General features: G+C 37.1%; 1 protein-coding gene across 3 annotated transcripts in view; it reads right to left on the bottom strand.

Annotated features, from left to right (window-relative positions):
- Nucleotides 1-17,788, bottom strand: part of RPS6KA6 (ribosomal protein S6 kinase A6) — a gene marked incomplete at its 5' end in the record, with an annotated part of 215,953 nt that overhangs the window by 79,914 nt on the left and 118,251 nt on the right. For all 3 annotated transcript variants that reach the window (XM_079765685.1, XM_079765686.1, XM_079765687.1), the window contains 2 exons: nt 2,360-2,430; nt 6,232-6,374. In XM_079765685.1, coding sequence (XP_079621811.1) covers nt 2,360-2,430; nt 6,232-6,374 — 214 coding nt within the window. The remainder of the gene's footprint in view (nt 1-2,359; nt 2,431-6,231; nt 6,375-17,788) is intronic.

Genomic DNA, 17,788 nt, shown 5'->3' with positions numbered 1-17,788 from the left:
GTCATATAGAACAATGGAACAAAATTGAGAACTCAGAAATAAATCCACACCTTTATAATCAATTCATATTTGACAAATGAGACCAAAGCATACAATAGGCTTTAGATAGTCTATTAAATAAGTGGTGCCTGGAAAATTACAGAGACACATGTTAAAAAATGAAACTATACCACTTTTTTACACCACACACAAGAATAAACTCAAAATGGACTAAAGACTTAAATGTTAGCCTGGCCGGTATGGCTTAGTAGTCGACCTATGAACCAGGAAACCAGGAGGTTGCAGTAGATTCCTGGTCAGGGCATATGCCTGGGTTGCAGGCTCAATCCCCAGTGTGGGGTGTGCAGGAGACAGCAGATCAGTGATTCTCTCTCATCATTGATGTTTCTATCTCTCTCTCCTTCTCCCTTCCTCTCTGAAATCAATTATATATATATATATATATATATATATATATATATATATATATATATATATAAAATTTATTTATTTTTAAAAATACTTAAATGTTAGACTTGAAACCCTAAAAATCCTAGGAAAAAACACAGGCAACAAAAAGAGAATCTTGAAAGCAGCAAGAGAAAAATAGTTAGTTACCTACCAGGGAGTACCCATACGACTGTCAGCTGATTTCTCAACAGAAACTATGCAGGCCAGACGGGAGTGGCAAGAAATATTCAAAGTGATGAACAGCAAGAACCTACAACCAAGATTACTCTACCCAGCAAAGCTATCATTCAGAATTGAAGGTCAGACGAAGAGCTTCACAGACAAGAAAAAGCTAAAGGAGTTCATCACCACCAAACCAAGATTACATGAAATGCTGAAGGGTATTCTTTAAGAAGAGGAAGAAGAAAAAAAAAGGTAAAAGTAAAAATTATGAACAACAAAAAGACATCAAATACATACCTACCAACAAGTGAATCTAAAAATCAAGTGAATAAAAAAATTTGAAGAACAGAATGGACTGGTGAATATAATAGAATCAGGGACATAGAAAGGGAGGCGACAGACAATTCTCAGGGGAAAGGGGGTCTGAGGGGTGCAGGAAGAGATTGGACAAAAATCTTACACCTATGGATGAAGACAGTGGCGGCGGGGGGGGGGGCGGTAAGTGTATGGGGTGGTGTGGGGAATCAGGTGGAGGGGAGCTATGGGGGGGAACAAAAAGAGGAACACCTGTAATAATCTGAACAATAAAGATTTATTTAAAAAAAACACACAGGCAGTAAAATCTTGTACATTTCTCATAGTGATATTTTTTCTGATCTATATCCTTGGGCAAGGGAAACAAAAGAAAAAATAAACAAATGGGAGTACATCAAAATAAAAAGTTTTTGCACAGGAAAGGAAATCATCAGCAAAATGAAGGCAACACACTGAACAGGAGAACATTATTTGCTGATACATCTGCTAAAGCCTTAATATCCAACATTTATAATGAACTTACAAAATGCAAAACCAAAAAAAAAAAAATACAATTAGAAAATGGGTGAAGGCCCTAAATAGACACTTTGTCAGAGAGGACATACAGATGGCCAATAGACATATGAAAAATACTCAATGTCACTGATCATCAGAGAAATGAAAATTAAAACCACAAAGAGATATCATGTCATGCCTGTTTGAATGGCTATCATCAACAAACAACAAGTGTTGCTAAGGATGTGGAGAAAAAGAAACCCTCGTGAACTGTTGGTGTGAATGTAGATTGGTGCAGCCACTCTGTAAAACCCTATGGAGTTAACTAAAAAAATTAAAAATGGAACTGCCTTATGACCCATTGATTCCACTTCTGGGAATTTAGCTGAAGAAACCCAAAACACAAATTTTCAAAAAAATATGTGCACCCCTATGTTCACTGCAGCATTATTTACAATAGCCAGGATTTGGAAGCAGCCCAAGTATTCATCATCAGTAGATGAGTAGATAAAACAGCTATGGAACACTACTCAGTCATAAAAAAAATGAAAAAGGAAATCTTATCTTTTGGGACAGTATGGATGGACCTAGAGATCATTATGCTGTGAAATCAGTCAGACCAAGACAAGTACATATGATTTCACTCATATGTGGAACCTAATGAACAAAGTGCACTAATGAGCAAAATAGGGACAGACTCATAGAGAGCAGGCTGACACTTTGAGATGGGGCTTGGAGGGGGTGAAGGGATTGAGTGAAAAATAAAAAAAGACTGGAAAACTCATGGACATTGACAACAGTGTGGTGATTGTGGGTGGGGTGGGGTTGAGGTAGAAGAGCGTATAAGGAGGATAAATGGTGATAGAAAAAAAATAAAGAAAAAAACTGAAAGCAAGGAATTTTTCCCATAAGAAAATAATGTAGTGCTTACACTTACTTTAATATCATATTCATGGTCTCATTTCTATCTTTACCTTGAAATGGCAGTGTACCAGTAAGCATTTCAAACTGAAACAAACAAAACAAACAAAAAAACAATCAATTTAGCACAACTTAGAGACTTGTAATATGTGATCATCAAATCATACAGGATCTGCATGACAGTACATCAAAATAGGAGTAAAAGAACTAGGTCACTTAAGGAAATATAATTCTGGTGCCTTACTATATATAACTCAATTGGGAGATGATCTGTAGCAAATGAAACCAACCAATTTTTTTTCAGTCTTGTTGGATTTTGGATTTGGTTAAGTTACCAAAGAAATTTGGAAATAAACACATTGTAGAAAAAAAAAAAAAGATATGCTTTTAAAGCAAGCAACTGAATTGACAAAGGAAAGTAAAAATAAGCATAAAACCATTTCAAATTCATAAATGATCAAGAAAGATTTAACCATTCTTACCCTGGCTGGTGTTTTTAGTGGTTAGAGCATTGGCCCATGCACCAAAGGGTCCGGGATTTGATTTTTGGTTAAGGGCACATACCTAGGTTGTAGATTCCATCCCTGGCCCCAGTTGAGGTGCATTTGGAAGATAACCAATCGATGTGTCTCTCTCAAATCAATGTCTCTCTCTCTCTCTCTCTCTCTCTCTCTCTCTCTCTCTCTCTCTCTGCCCCCTCCCTCTCTCTCTTCCTCTCTCTCCCTTCTACTCTTTCTAAAAAGCAATGGAAAAAATCATCTGGTGAGGATTAACAAAAAATGTTTTAACTAATCTCTTTCCCCTCACTTTTCTAAAAACAGAAACCAAAAAAAAAAAAAATCTACACAAACACGCACGCACACACAGCCGAATAATTTTAAAAAAGAAAAACACTGAAACAGTTGCACATATCATAAGGAAACATTTTCCCTAAGAGATTTAATTGCAATGCAGACTACTAGAAAATTAATTAATGCTATAAAAATACTATGTCTAAAAATGAAGATCATCATAGTTCATTAAAATGTTTTATATACCTAATACTAAAATCTTAAACAGATTCACTAATGGCTTTAGCCTCAGTCCTCTGTTCTTTTATGAACTACAACCTTAATTATTAGCTTATCCATTCACTCTCTCCTATACCCTTAAGACTCTCAAATCTTATTCAGCCTCAATCTCACTAAAGCCCCAGTTTTCCCTCCCATATTGATAGTAAAGATTCTCAAGTGGAAACTGAAGAGGTAGCAATGGGAGTCAAAAAAAGAGAAAAAAGAAAGCAATTGTGGTATAAGAGGATCATCTCTCTCAAGCTTCGGTCCCCCACCCCCAAACCTTTGAAATGTCTTTAACAAGTGCTGGACATGTAGCTAAGTGGATTAGAGCATGGTCCCAATATGCCAAGGTTGCTGGTTAGATCACTGGTCAGGGCATATAGAAGAATCAACCAATGAATGAATAAATAAGTATAACAGCAAACAGATCTTGTTCTCTCTCCCTTTTTCTCTCCCTGTCTCTGTCCCCTCAGGAGTTCGACCATGAGACCAGGAGTTCAATCACTCACTATGACGTGCGCTGACCACCAAGGGGTTGCTCACAACATGGCAGCCGACCAGGGGAGGCGGTGGGGCGTTGAGAATGAGGGAAGGAGGAGGCAGGGAGGCAGGGGGGCAGAGAATCTGATTGGCCCTGATTGCTGGCCAGGCCTAGGGACCTTACCCATGCACGAATTTCATGCACCAGGCCTCTAGTATTCTATAATCTTACACTGTCTTGTAAGGAGACCTTGTTGATTTTCCTACTTCTAGATTCCTCCATTTACAATCCACTTACATAATTCTGTCCAGGTTCATCTTCCTAACATTCATGTTTCCTATAATTACCATCCTGTTTAAGAATCTGCAAAAGTTTCCTGCTACAAAGAGAATTGCATGCAAATGCTTAAGGTTTATAGCCTCATTTCCTCCACTCTCACCCACATTCTTCAATACTACTCTAATCAACCGGTTCTCCTTGCTAATATGATAACAATATTATCCTTGACATGCACCTATTTACATTTTATCCATATTTCAGGGCTTAGTTTAAGTTCTCTCCTCCACTTTTCCTATGTCAACTTATATTAATTTTATCCTGAATTCCTAAGATACTTCTGGGCAATTTACTTAGCTACTCCAATTGTTTCCTAATTGGACTGTATGCCTTCTTAGGTCATGGAAAATGCCAAATAATGCACTTATAGTCTGTTCCCACACAACTGCCTTCCCCAAATGCCAGTTTTTAAATGGGTACTTAATATACTGATGTGTCATATTGAGTTTTATTCAGTGATAAATAGGCAAAATGTATAATCAAGCTTCAAAAGCAAACTATTTAATTCAATAGCTATTCATATAGCATCCTAATTAACACTGCAAGTTATATGCTAAATCTTATACCAAATTAGTTAATCAGGATGCCAACTGTAGTAGGTATTGAGGAAGACAAAAAGTAGTATAGCACATAGTTGCTCTCCCCAAAAGGTTTATAATTTTTCTAGGAACATGCTTGAAACAATTTGAGTATAAGAAAATATATGGTAAGGTATTAAATTCTGTGATAACTAATTAAAATGCCATATGATTACTAAACACAGTATTCTGAAATCTAAAAACTGGTAGATGTTTTAATATTTTTTATTATAGTTGAAATGCAATCTTAAATTAGTTTCAAGTATATCACATAATGATAAAACACTTATATACCTTAAAAGTAAACATCTGTCATTGTACAAAGTTATTCTGATATTATTGACATGCCCTATGTTGTATGTTTTATAACACACTCATGACTTATTTTTTGTAGCTCTTAATCCCCTTCACCTTTTTCACCCACCCCCCACTAACCTCCCTTCAGGCAACCTCCAGTTTGTTTTCTGTATCTACTATCATTAAACCAATGAACAAAAAGCACTGGCAAGGATATATAGAGAAAAGGGAATCCTAGTGCGTTATTGATCACACTGCAGACTGATGCAGCCACTGTGGAAAAGAGTATGGAGTTTCCTCAAAAAATTAAAAATGGAACTGCCTTTTGACACAGCAATCCCACTTCTGGGACTATATCCTAAGAATATCAAAACACCAAGCAGAAATAATATATGCACCCCTATGATCATTGCAGCATTATTTACAATAGCCAAGATCTGGAAACAGCCCAAGTGCCATCAGCAGATGAGTGGATAATAAAGCTGTGGTACATTTACACAATGGAATGCTACATAGCTGTAAAAAAGAAGAAACTCTTACTCTTTCCAATAGCATGGAGGAAACTGGAGAGTATTATGCTAAACAAAATAAACCAGTCAGAGAAAGACAAATATCATCTGGAATCGAAAAAAAATAAACTGACAAACAAAATGGAACCAGAATCATAGATACATGGAACAGACTGGCTGGTGCTCGAGAAGAGGGGGGAGGGGGGATGGTGACTGGATAAAGAATGTGAAGGGATTAGCTAAAGAATATATATGCACACTCCATGGACACAGACAATAGGGTGATGAAGGCCAATGGAGGAGGAGGCACAGACAGGTGGAGGTGGGCAAAGTGAGGGAGTATAGAGGACCTGCAATTATGTGAACATTAACATTTTTTAAATAAATATTACTAAATTGAAAAAAAAAGAAATCAGAACACCAAAATCCTAATTCATATTGTATAACAGCTGTCCAAACACAACTTTTTAAATGATAATCATGAATTATTAGAACACTATTCTCACCTGACACCTCACAAATTTTAAATTAAAATTCTATATTTTCATTTGTATTAAAAATTGATAGATAATTAAAATTCTAAGCAGTATTAATTTTATATTAGCTAAAAATTTTAAAATAGCACTACTTACCATAAGTACACCATATGACCACCAATCAGCACTCTGGGAATGACCTCTCCTATTGACTACTTCAGGAGCCATATACTCCACCGTACCACAAAATGAGTAGGCCTTCTTTTCTTGATCTACTGATTCTTTGCTGAGTCCAAAATCTGTAATAACATTGTTACACAAAAAAATATATCTGAAGATCTTCAGAAAATAGAAAATACCAAAAGAAACAAAATTATGTATTTAAACCTTAAAATTATTCATGGATGGACTGTAATTACTCTTAAGCTGTGATACAAATAATGGAAAATAGGCTGTATTTAATAATAAGAGCATTTAAAGATTTCTCAGTTACATATCATCTCAAAATATATTTTCATGTCTATACTTGAATATCATTCAACAATTTTGAGACAACAATAATTAACACAAAGCTGTCATAGTTTTTAAAATGTAAGACAAAAAGATAATAACTTAAACTTTTTAAAATATTAAAAAAGTTTATTTTGCTTTGGCTTTGGTGTTTTCTATTTTTGTTTAAGGCCTTCAAAGAACTAAAGGTATCAATACATAAAAATTTAATCTTATTTCTATGTATTAGCAATGAAAAAATAGAAGTTGAAATTTTAAAAGTACCATTTATATACACCAAACACACACACACACACACACACACACACACACACACACACACACCCTTGAAATTCAAAGTCTCAATATAAAATGTATTTGCAAGATCTGTACAATGAAAACTTGAAACACTGATGAAAGAAATCAAAGTAGATCTAAGTATATGGAGAGATATGCTATGTGTATTGTATGGTTTGAAAGAGTCAATTCTGTTAAAGATGTCAATTCCCCCAAAACTGATCTAAAGATTCAATTAAACTTTAATAAAATTCCAAGCAAGATTTATTTTCTAGAAATCAACAAGTTGAATTTAAAATTTATATTAAAAGACAAAGACAACAGAATAGCCAAACAATTTTGAAAAAGAATAATAAAATCAAAGGACTTACATTAACTAACTTCCATACTTATTATAAACCTACAGTAATCAAGACAGTGTGGTATTGAAGAAAAGCTAGATATATAGATACAAATAAATGAACAGGACAGTGTCCAAGAATAGACTGACACATACAGTCAGTTCTGCTAGAATGCTTGTTTTAAAAATGCAAAGTTTATCCAATGGAATTGATACATTAGGAAGCAATTTGAGGATAACACAAATTTGAATCTCAAATTTCATGTGCAATTTTGTTTGCAAGAAGCACTAGATAAAACACTAAAAAACTGCACCTAGCTGATCCAAGCCAAGTAAAAATACATACATACATACACCTCGAACATCTACCAACTATTTCAGCTCATGTGTGTATGAGTCATTCTGTTGACCTGTAGTGCTACACTTTCCTCTCAATTCCAGATAATCTACCCTTCACTACTTTACAATAACGTACAAACTACAAACTTTCTTATGTTAACTCTACAAGCAAATTTAAAGATTTTTCAAGTTAAGGTAGCATGTTTATTGTAGTATTTATATAATCTTAATAATTTAGAACATGTAAAACAATGCTATCATTTTTATTCATTTCCTATATTTCTCGAATGTGTCACTGGTTATTTAGATTACTGCTAAACCTCTAACCCCATTTTTGCCATAAGCCCTATTCTTTTTATTATGCAATAATGCATAGTGCAATAATTTTTAAGATCACAGGTGTTGCATTATAATGGAACCGGCTATATATTGTAAATTGATTTCTGACAAAGGCTTAAAAGCAATTCCATGAAGAAATGTCAGTCTTTTCAACAAATGGTGCCAGAACAATAGGATATTGATATAAAAATACATCTTCAAACTATACATAAACATTAACTCAAAATGAATCACAGAACTAAATGTGAAATGTAAAACTTAAAAGTTGTAAAATTTCCAAAAGTAATATAAGAGAAAATATTTTTGATCTTGGATTCAGAAAGAATTTCTTAGATACAATATTAACAGTACAATTTATAAAAGAAAAATGTTGAAAACTGAACTTTACGGAAATAAAAAAAACTGCTTTTCAAAAGTTACCATTCAGAAAATGTAAAAGAAGCTATACATTGGGAGAAAACATTTGCAATCACATATCTGATAAATGACTTTTACCTCAGAGTATATTAAAACACTCAAAAATTCAATAATAAGAAAACAAACAATTTCTTAATGGAAGAAAGATCTGAACAGACATGTCTACAAAGAAATAAATACTTGAGAAGATGATCAATATCATTAGTTATTAGGGAAATGCAAGTTAAAACTACAATGAGATACTACTACATGCCTATTAGTAGAGCTAAAATTAAAAAAGCTGGCAGTAACAATAATGGGTGGATACAAAGCAACTGGAGCTCTCATACATTGCTAGTGGGTATGCAAAATGGTACAGGCACATTGGAAAACATTTTGGAGGTTTCTCATTAAGGGAAACTTAAACTTACCACATGATGAAGCAATCCCACTTCTTTGGTATTTACTCAAGTGAAATAAATGTTAATGTTCACGTAAAACCTATATATAAATACTAGTATTTATAGTGGCTTTATTCCTTACTGCTGAATTAAACAGGAAATAACTCAAATGCCCCTTGACTGGGGATCAAACAAACCATGGCACCATTATAAAATGGAGCACTACTCAGCAATTTAAAAAAAAGTTATTGATACATGCAACAATAAGGATGAATCTCAAATTTACTACATTAAGTAAATGAAGCCAAACTCAAAAGACTATATATGCTGAAGTCTATTTACATTGTGGAAAAGGCAAGCATAGTGCTAGAAAGCAGATTGGTTGTTGTCTATGGGTAAAGAGAGGATTAACTAACTTATAATGGGGAAATTTGGAAGGGAGTGATAGAACTTTTAATATCTTGATGGTGGTGATGGTTTTAAGTCTGTATGCATTTGTCAAAACTTTCAAAACTATATGTGAAAGAGTAATTTTTCTTAAACTCTATATTTTGAGACTACTGCAAATTTACTGCAGTTATATGAAATACTACAGAGATCCTGTTTACCCTTCACCCAGTTTCCCCCACGGTGACATCTTACAAAAACTATATTACAATATCACAACCACAATATTGATGATGATGCTGACAAGATGCAGAATAATTCCATCACCATAAGGATCCAAAGAGTAAGTTTTACTCTGTGTAAGTTATATCTGTATTCTATAAATAAAGCTATAAGCCCAAATTGTTTTATAAATAAAATATCAACATTAATACTAATTTTCGAAGCCCTAGAAACTTATTTTCTAATCATGCTCAATATTTTCATTGAATTGAAATAAGCCAGTCAGTGAAAGATAAATACCACATGATCTCACTCATTTGTGGAATATGAAAAACATTATAAACAGACTAGCATTCCCGTTGCAGGAAAAATCCTGCAATAGAGTTTCCTGCTTTTCCCTTCTCCCCCGGCCCTGCCTCCGCTTTTCCCTTGTCCCCCGGCCTGCCTTCTCTGCCAGCCCGCCTGCTTTTCTCCCTTCTCCCCCAGCCCCACCTCCGCTCCTCCCTTCTCCTCCCCCGCCTCCCTGGCTTGCTTGCTTCTCCGCAGCTTTGCTCCCTTCTGCAGCTCTTGGCTTCTTTCTAAGCTGTCTTGATATGCAAATTATCCACCATCTTTGTTGGGGTAATTTGCATACGCGTCCTGATTGGTTGGTGGGCATGGCTTGGCTGGTGGGCATGGCTTTGGTGTAGCGAAGGTGTGGTCAATTTGCATATTTGTCTATTATTATTAGGTAGGATTAACAAAAATAGATACAGAGGCAAAGAAGCATCGAACAGACTGTCAAACTACAGTGGGAAGGCTGGGGAGGGAGGGGGGTAACAGATCAACCAAAGCACTTGTATGCATGCATATAAGCACAACCAGTGGACACAAGACACTGGGTGAGGGCATGTGCTGGGTGGGGGGGAGGGGAGGATTTAGGAAAGGCCTGGGAGAAGTCAATGGGGAAAAAAATAAGACATATGTACTACTATTTGTAATACTTTAAACAATAAAATATTTTTTAAAAAAAGGTAAAAAAAAGAAAAGAAAAATAACTATTTTTGTATAACTGAATATATTGATTTTCAGTGTATTTTAAAAAATATTTTCAATGTCCTACTATGTTATTTCTCTACATTTTGAGACTTTTTAAACTCTATACAACCAATTTCAAAAGTAAATGTAATAAAAGTTCATCTTCAAGTTCAGTTCAGCTGAATATGACAACCCTGTAGAGAAGAACATTGACATTGTTGGACATTCCAGAGAGAAGAAAGGGAAGGGAATTTTCTTATCCTTTATTACTTTTTGCTCAGCAATGAACTGAACATTTATTTTACAATATTAAGGGTTAGCTACAAGATTTTAAAAATATACATTAATCCGTGGTTTCTCCAAGTCACTAATTTGAAATAAAAATAAAATATAGAAATCAGCTAAATAAAGGTTTTTTTTGGTGGTGGGGGCCACGGGGCAGTATATTTGTGCAACCATAAAGACTGTTTACTGAGACTTTAAATTTTAAAATCACACCCAGAACAAAACAATTTAATGAGTATGTACTATTAGCAAAGGTAATCTCAGTGATTAATTTGAAAATATCAATAAAAATACTTAAAATTATTTCCTTATATATACATTTTCTCTTAAATATTCAGCTAAAGCACAATGTGATTTAAATTTCTGACACTGTATATATTCTTTCCTTCTCTTTATAGAAATTACTCTTGAATTATGCCCCTCAGAAAACATAACTGTAACCACAGACAGTTCAAATCAATTGTGTGTTCAACTTATAATTTGTAATGGCATATTATAAGTAAACATTTTTATAAACTAGTGAAGTCATATTATACAGTTTTTATATAGAGTAGTGGGGGTATTAGATAAAAAAAATTAAGACATTATAAATAATATACTAGCAAGTATACAGATATGTTGGGGGTATCCACTCTCATTCCACTCCAGTACTTCTGCTATACAAGCATAATCTTAGTATGAGGTACATCAAGGTCAAAGCACAATCATATCATGCAACCTTTCTATAGTCCACTGACATTCAGAGCAACCTGTTAAACATTAGATTAATTCTTGTATCTGGAGTAATTTTAAAGTGTACTTGTAAAAATTAAGGTATTGCCCTCTACTGTGATTATTCTGGGGAAACTCAGAAAGCTGATGAAGGCCCTACTTAGATGAGATGCTCCTAAATCACTATAGCTCACTGTTATAAATGATAAATAGTTATTAATCTGGTATTTTTGAGTATAGTATTCAAAATAGAAAGTAAGAAATATAAAGAGAAGGAAGGAAAGAGGGCATGAAGGAGGAAACACCCATAGAAGGTAAGAAAGGAAAGGAAGAAAAAGAAGACAGGAAAGAGAAAGAAAGGAAACCATAATTGAAAATTGATTTGAACTGTCTGAAGAATAAAAATTATTCTTAAAATACTTGCTGTGAATGGTCATACTTTAACCAATATTATTGGAATGTTGAGAGGTTAAATCTGTAAGTTTATTACTCATTACACAACTCTGAATTAGGTTATAATCATAAAACAGTATAAATTATCTAATGTGTTTTACTGCTGACATTTTAAAGATACTCAATTAAAAATTTTTTTGTATGCATGCATATAAGCCTAACGAATGGACACAGACAACAGGGGGATGAGGACATGAGTGGGGGAGATGGGGGGTAATGGGGGGATAAAGACACATATGTAATACCTTAATCAATAAAGAAATAAAAAATAAATTTAAGTATACATATATAGGAATTTTCCAAGATGGCTGCAGAATAGGAGGTGAGTATACTCAGAAGGTATACTCACCTCCTTCCAACGCCAAACGAGATTTACAGCTAAATTACAGAGCGATCAACCCAAATAACAAAAATGAAGGTCAGCTGAACAGTAATATTATATCCAAGGATTAATAGAAGAAACTACATAGAGACTGGTAAGAAGGGCAAAGATATGGAGAGGACTGGCCCCTGCATTCATGTGTGGTAGCTGAGAAGCTGAAGGGAAAGCTGCAAAAGTCCACCACGAGGAACATGGGCTCCCAACTCCATGATGGGACCCCCAACCCAGAGCACCAAGGCCTGTTGAAAAAAGCCTACATAGCATCTAGCAGTAAATTAGTGGGGACTCTGTCTGCAGGGAAGAGGAGGTCTCCTAGAATGCTAACACACAGGAGCTGGTTCTCTGACACTCATCCGGGGCTCTGGTAGAGGGAAGGTGACTCAGGGCATATAGCCATCATAAAGAGAAAAGCTGAGTGACAGAGCCCTAAAGAGAGATCTGAAGGGTCCACTAATAAGGTCCCAGTCCTGAGTCAACATCCCACACCACTCTCAGGTAGCATCTTCCCAGGGTTAGGCACTCTTATTCTTACACAGCCTGGGGGAGTGCACTAACAGTTCTCCACTTACTGATGATACCACCCTACCAAGCTTGAGTCCGGCAGAAGGGCTTGTTGGCTGCAACCAACAGGGACATTTGGTGGGCCTTCCTCTGGAGAAACAACAGGCAGACACTCAGACAGACACTGAACTGTGGGGCTTAGTAATGGTGGCCAGTCTTCCCCACCAACCTATAGGCTCAGCCAGCACCACTCCCAACGGAATACAGTTTTGCTCTATCTTCCCAAGTCCAGGTGGCTGCAACCTGCTGATCTCAATTCCACTGGGGAAGGAAGGGCCACCAAGAGTTGGGACATTTGGAGCACATATCCCTCAGAAGCTCCAGTCTGGGGCTCAAGTGGGTGAAGCTTGTCCTGCTCAGCAGGCTTGGCTGTCACCTCCCCTAATGGAAGAATATCTTGAACTGGTTCCCAAGTCCCAGTGGCTCCATCCTGCTGAGCTCAGTTCCATGGGGGGAAGTGAACTCCACTGAGAACTGGGACCTTTGAAGAATGTCTCACTCAGAGCCCTCATCTGGGTCTCTAACAGCAGCTCCAGAGCAAAGGAGAGGCAAGAAGTTTCCCTGCCTCCCACTGGGTTAGCCAGCAACACCCCAAAAGAAGACTGCCTTGATTTGTTTTCACAGATCTCAATGGACCCACTCTACTGAGCTCAGCTCAGTGGGAGGAAGGGAATGCTGCTAAGAGATGGGACTTCTGGAGTGGGTTTCCCTCACAGGCTCCAATCCGGAGTTCAAGTGGGCAGGCTATGCAACTAAAGGGAAGCATGGAGCTTGACCCTGCTCCTGCAAGATAACTCAGAGCCACCTCCAATAGAGGACAGTTTCTATTTGTTTTTCCAAGTTCCAGTGGCCCTACCCTTTCAGCTTGCTCCTGTCATGGGGATAGCTGGCTGCTCCCAACCTGAACTGATAGTACACTCCTCCTGGGGGAGCTAGAGACTCTATCAGAGACTAAGTGGTATGGCTCTGAAGAAAGGACCACATTCTCTTCAGTGAGGGCCTGACCATGCTGTCCCCAAGTAGAGGACCCTACTAACACTGTATTCCATACTCAGTCACCCAGCCCTACAGAGCTTGCACCCTGTGGAATGGACAGTGGGGCGTGGTCAGCTTGGGCCCACTATACAGTCTTTCTTCAAAAGGCTATAGATTAACTCCAGGCAACCTCAGGGGGTGATTGAGTAGCCAGCAGGTGAATGCCAGCTTCAGAAATCCTTGAATTATTTATTGATCTGTCTCCAACTCACAGCTGCATGAAGCCAACCCATGTAAACAGCTTGGCCCCTCCCACGCAAAACCAGATGGAATAGATGCTACCATAATCAGTGAATAGCATGTTAGCTCAAGGCAGTTTATGCACAATGTCTGACATGACCTGTATTTGAACCCATGACCTATGAAGGCCAAGAACTAACACAAACAGTGGTGGGCTTCAAACAACACCAGAGCTTGACCCAATAACCCACACCAACAGCAGAAACAAAGGGGACTACAGCTAGCACCAGACCCTGCATGAAACAACTCTGCTTTCAGGGGCAACCCCTGAACAGTAACTCAGACACAGTTAATGAGGCCTATTTATATCGGCAGGCAGCCTGAGGGTTAACTCCAACCAAGAACAGGCCAACAGTATTAAAGAGTCAACTACAACAGGATAGGCTACATAAGCCACCCAAGGAATATTTCTGGAGCATCAACCTCAGGTGATCTAGAAGATAGCACTATTGAGACTCACAAGGCACCTACATCAGAGACCCCTCATAACAGACTTTGGAGTCACAGTAGATCTACCTAATACACAGAGTCAAAAACAAAAATGGAAAGACAAATATGACCCAAATGCCAAGATACCATATGCATAGTTGAAAACAATGGTTATAAGGATGTTCAAGGACCTTAGGAAAAGAATGAATGTTTTCAGTGAGAATTTAAAGAGGTAGTAAGTATTGAAAAGGAAATATAAAACATTTTTAAAAAGTCAGAAATGAAGAATAAAATATCTGAAATGAAGAAAACACTAGAAGAATACACAATAGACTAGATAAAGCAGGGGATCAGATTGAATCAGCAATTTAGAGGACAATATGGCAGTAAGAACATAAGAAGAGCAACAATAAAAAAAGAGAATTAAAAAAAATTAGGAAAGTCTAAGGGACCTTTGGGACAACATGCACATCACAGGGGTGCCAGAAGGAGAAGAGAGTGAGCACGAGATTATGAACCTTTTTGAAGAAATAATGGCTGAAAACTTTCCTAATTTGATGAAGAAAAAAGACACACAAGTTTAGGAAGCACAGAGAGTCCCTATAAAGATGAAACCAAAGAGGTCCACACCAAGACACATCATAATTAAAATGGTTAAAGACAAAGAGACAAGCTTAAAAGCAGCAAGGAGGGAGACAGTTAATTACCTACAGGGAGCTCCCATAAGGTTGTCAGCTGATTTATCAACAGACACACTTCAGATCAGAAGGGATTGGCATGACATATTCAAAGTGATGAAAACCAAAGACCTATTCCCAAGACTACTTTACCCAGCAAGGCTAACATTTAAATCAAAAGAGAAATAGCTTCCCAGAAAAAAGGAGTTCATTACCACCAAACCAATATTGCAAGGAATGTTAAAGGTTTTTCTTAAGAAGGAAAAGAAGACAAAGACTAAGATGAAGACAAAGATGAAGACAAAGACGAAGAAGAGAACAAAAGAAATAGAGGAACAGAAGTATAAAAAATAAAATGGCAATAAACAAGTACCTGTTAATACTTTAAATGTGAAGGGATTAAATGCTCCAATAAAAGGACATAGAGTAGCTGAACGGATAAGAAAACATGACCAAAATATATACTGTCTAAAAGAGACCCACCTCAAAACAAAAGATACACAGAGTGAAAGTGAAGGGTTGAAAAAAATACTCCATGTAAATGGAAACTAAAACCAAAAACAAAGTCCAGGATAGCATTAGCTATATCTGACAAAACAGACTTCAAAACAAAGGCCACATGAAACAAAAAGGTCACTATAGGGAGGAAAAATGGCAACTGAATTGGCAGACATGTCCTGCCCCTTCTCCCAGAGCAGACAGAAGGAGCAACTAAAAGGAATAACATCCACCCAGAATTGGTGAAGTAGACACAGGTGGTGAGACAATTCACAGCCGGAAGGGCAGAGGAAGCCTGGAGAATGGGAGAATCAGGGATCTGGACTGGAGAGAGATGCACAGCCAAAGGGCCAAGAGGGTCAGAAGGAAGCTGCAATGCACCAAGTCCATGTCCCATGGATACAGGCATAACATCCAACTGTGGAGAAGAAGTCTACAGGGCTGCTGGCACCTGGGGAATCTAGATCTAAGTCCACAGCTGCAAGAGGCTGTGCCCAGAGAGGCGGCCTGAAGAGATGCCCAAGTCGTGTGGTGCCAGGGGGAGAGAAACTCAAAGTCACATGGTTGTTTTGCCTCTGTTTTGTCTTTGCTTTTATTTGCTAAACCCAGTTCATAGGACCTTTCAATCACAAACATTCATCCGAGGCTGCTATGCAGGTGGAGGTGTGTATTTGTGGAGTCTCGGGAGAGGCTGTGGAGGAGAGCAGGACAGGGAGAGGTGACCAGGAATACAGCACTGAGACATTCCTGACCCTCCAAACCTAAGCATCCATTTTTCTCCTGAAGAGCTAGCCCCTTTCAGCAGCCTCAAGGCAGCTAATACAGCCACACCCAGCCTACACTCTGACCTGTACAAAAGACACAAAGACGCTGAATAGCCCCAGAAAGCCCTCAGGGACTGGGTTGAAGAGGGGCCTTTCAGTCCTGGAAAGAAACACAGCACCACCCCCATAGAAAACCCTGTCAGAAACAGCTGCTTCAGTGATTAAGATTGATAGCAGGTAGACAGGCAAAGCAGGAAGATTGGTCCCACCTGCTTGCGGCCAAGGCTGTGGAGATAGACACAAATAGAGCAGCGGTGGATGGCTTGGAACTTCAACACAGTGTTGACTACCTAACAGGAAACTGAGAAGTGGCAGACAGAAGAGTGGGGTCTTAAAGCAGCCCCCATGGGGCATTAAAACTCAGCTGAAGTGAACAATATTTCGCTTTTTTATGTTTTATCTTTTATTTAAATATTTTTCTTCTTATTGTATTATTTTTTCTTCATTCTATTTTTTATTTTGTTATTTTATTTTATCTTATTATTTTTCTTTTTTCCACCCTTCTCTTCCTCAATTCTCCCTCTTTCATTCTGTTTTCTCTTTTATTGTCCCTGCTTTAGTTTTTCTGTTTCCTTTCTTGTTAAAAATTGATCTTCTTTATCTGTTTTTATTGACATGTTATTATTATTGTAATCTCTGTTGGCTTACTCATATATCTAATTCCCTCTACCCTGCTCCAAATCCATGCACCCTTCTCCTTTCTCTTTCTTCGCTAGTCAATTCTTTCTTTTATCCTTGTTTATCCTCTCCTCTCTTACTCTCTTCTTCTCCTAATTGTTTAATTAGTTTTGCTCACTAAACTAAGCTTACCTGCTCTCTCCTGTATTCTCCTTTTCCAAAAAATGAATGAATGACTAAATTAATTTTTTTGTTTTATCTTTATATTTATTTATTCTTATTTATTTCATTTATTTATTTTTCTTTTCTCATCAACTCATTATCTTTCTGCCTCCTCTATACTGAAGTGGGGTCCTCCTCCTATTCATTCAGTTCCTTAATCTTACTTTCTGTATATAAGCTCTGCCTCTACAGATTCTGTCCTTCCCTTTTTTCTGGGTGTTTGTTTGCATTTTTTGGTTTGTTTGTTTTGTGGTGTTTTCTCCCCATATATTTTTTTCTTCTTTTTATATTCTATCTTACCTTTCTTTCTTTTCTCGATATCATTCTTGCTCTTTTCTCTCTAATTCTCTTTTCTCTGGTGGTCACTTTTATTGGGATTATTGGTGCTGTGAGTACATTCATATTTTGTTCCCTTTGTGTCATGTCTTGCCGAGTGTAATATGTGCTATTCAGTCAATGTCATAGAGAGGGAGGCACATAAACAGACACCTGAGAGGAGACTCCATCCACAAATGGGACAATAACACTAAAGACCAAAATATACCATGAGA

Source organism: Cnephaeus nilssonii (assembly GCF_951640355.1).
Source record: "Cnephaeus nilssonii genome assembly, chromosome: X".
Classification (NCBI taxonomy): Eukaryota; Metazoa; Chordata; class Mammalia; order Chiroptera; family Vespertilionidae; genus Cnephaeus; species Cnephaeus nilssonii.
This window is presented reverse-complemented; position numbering and strand designations above follow the sequence as displayed.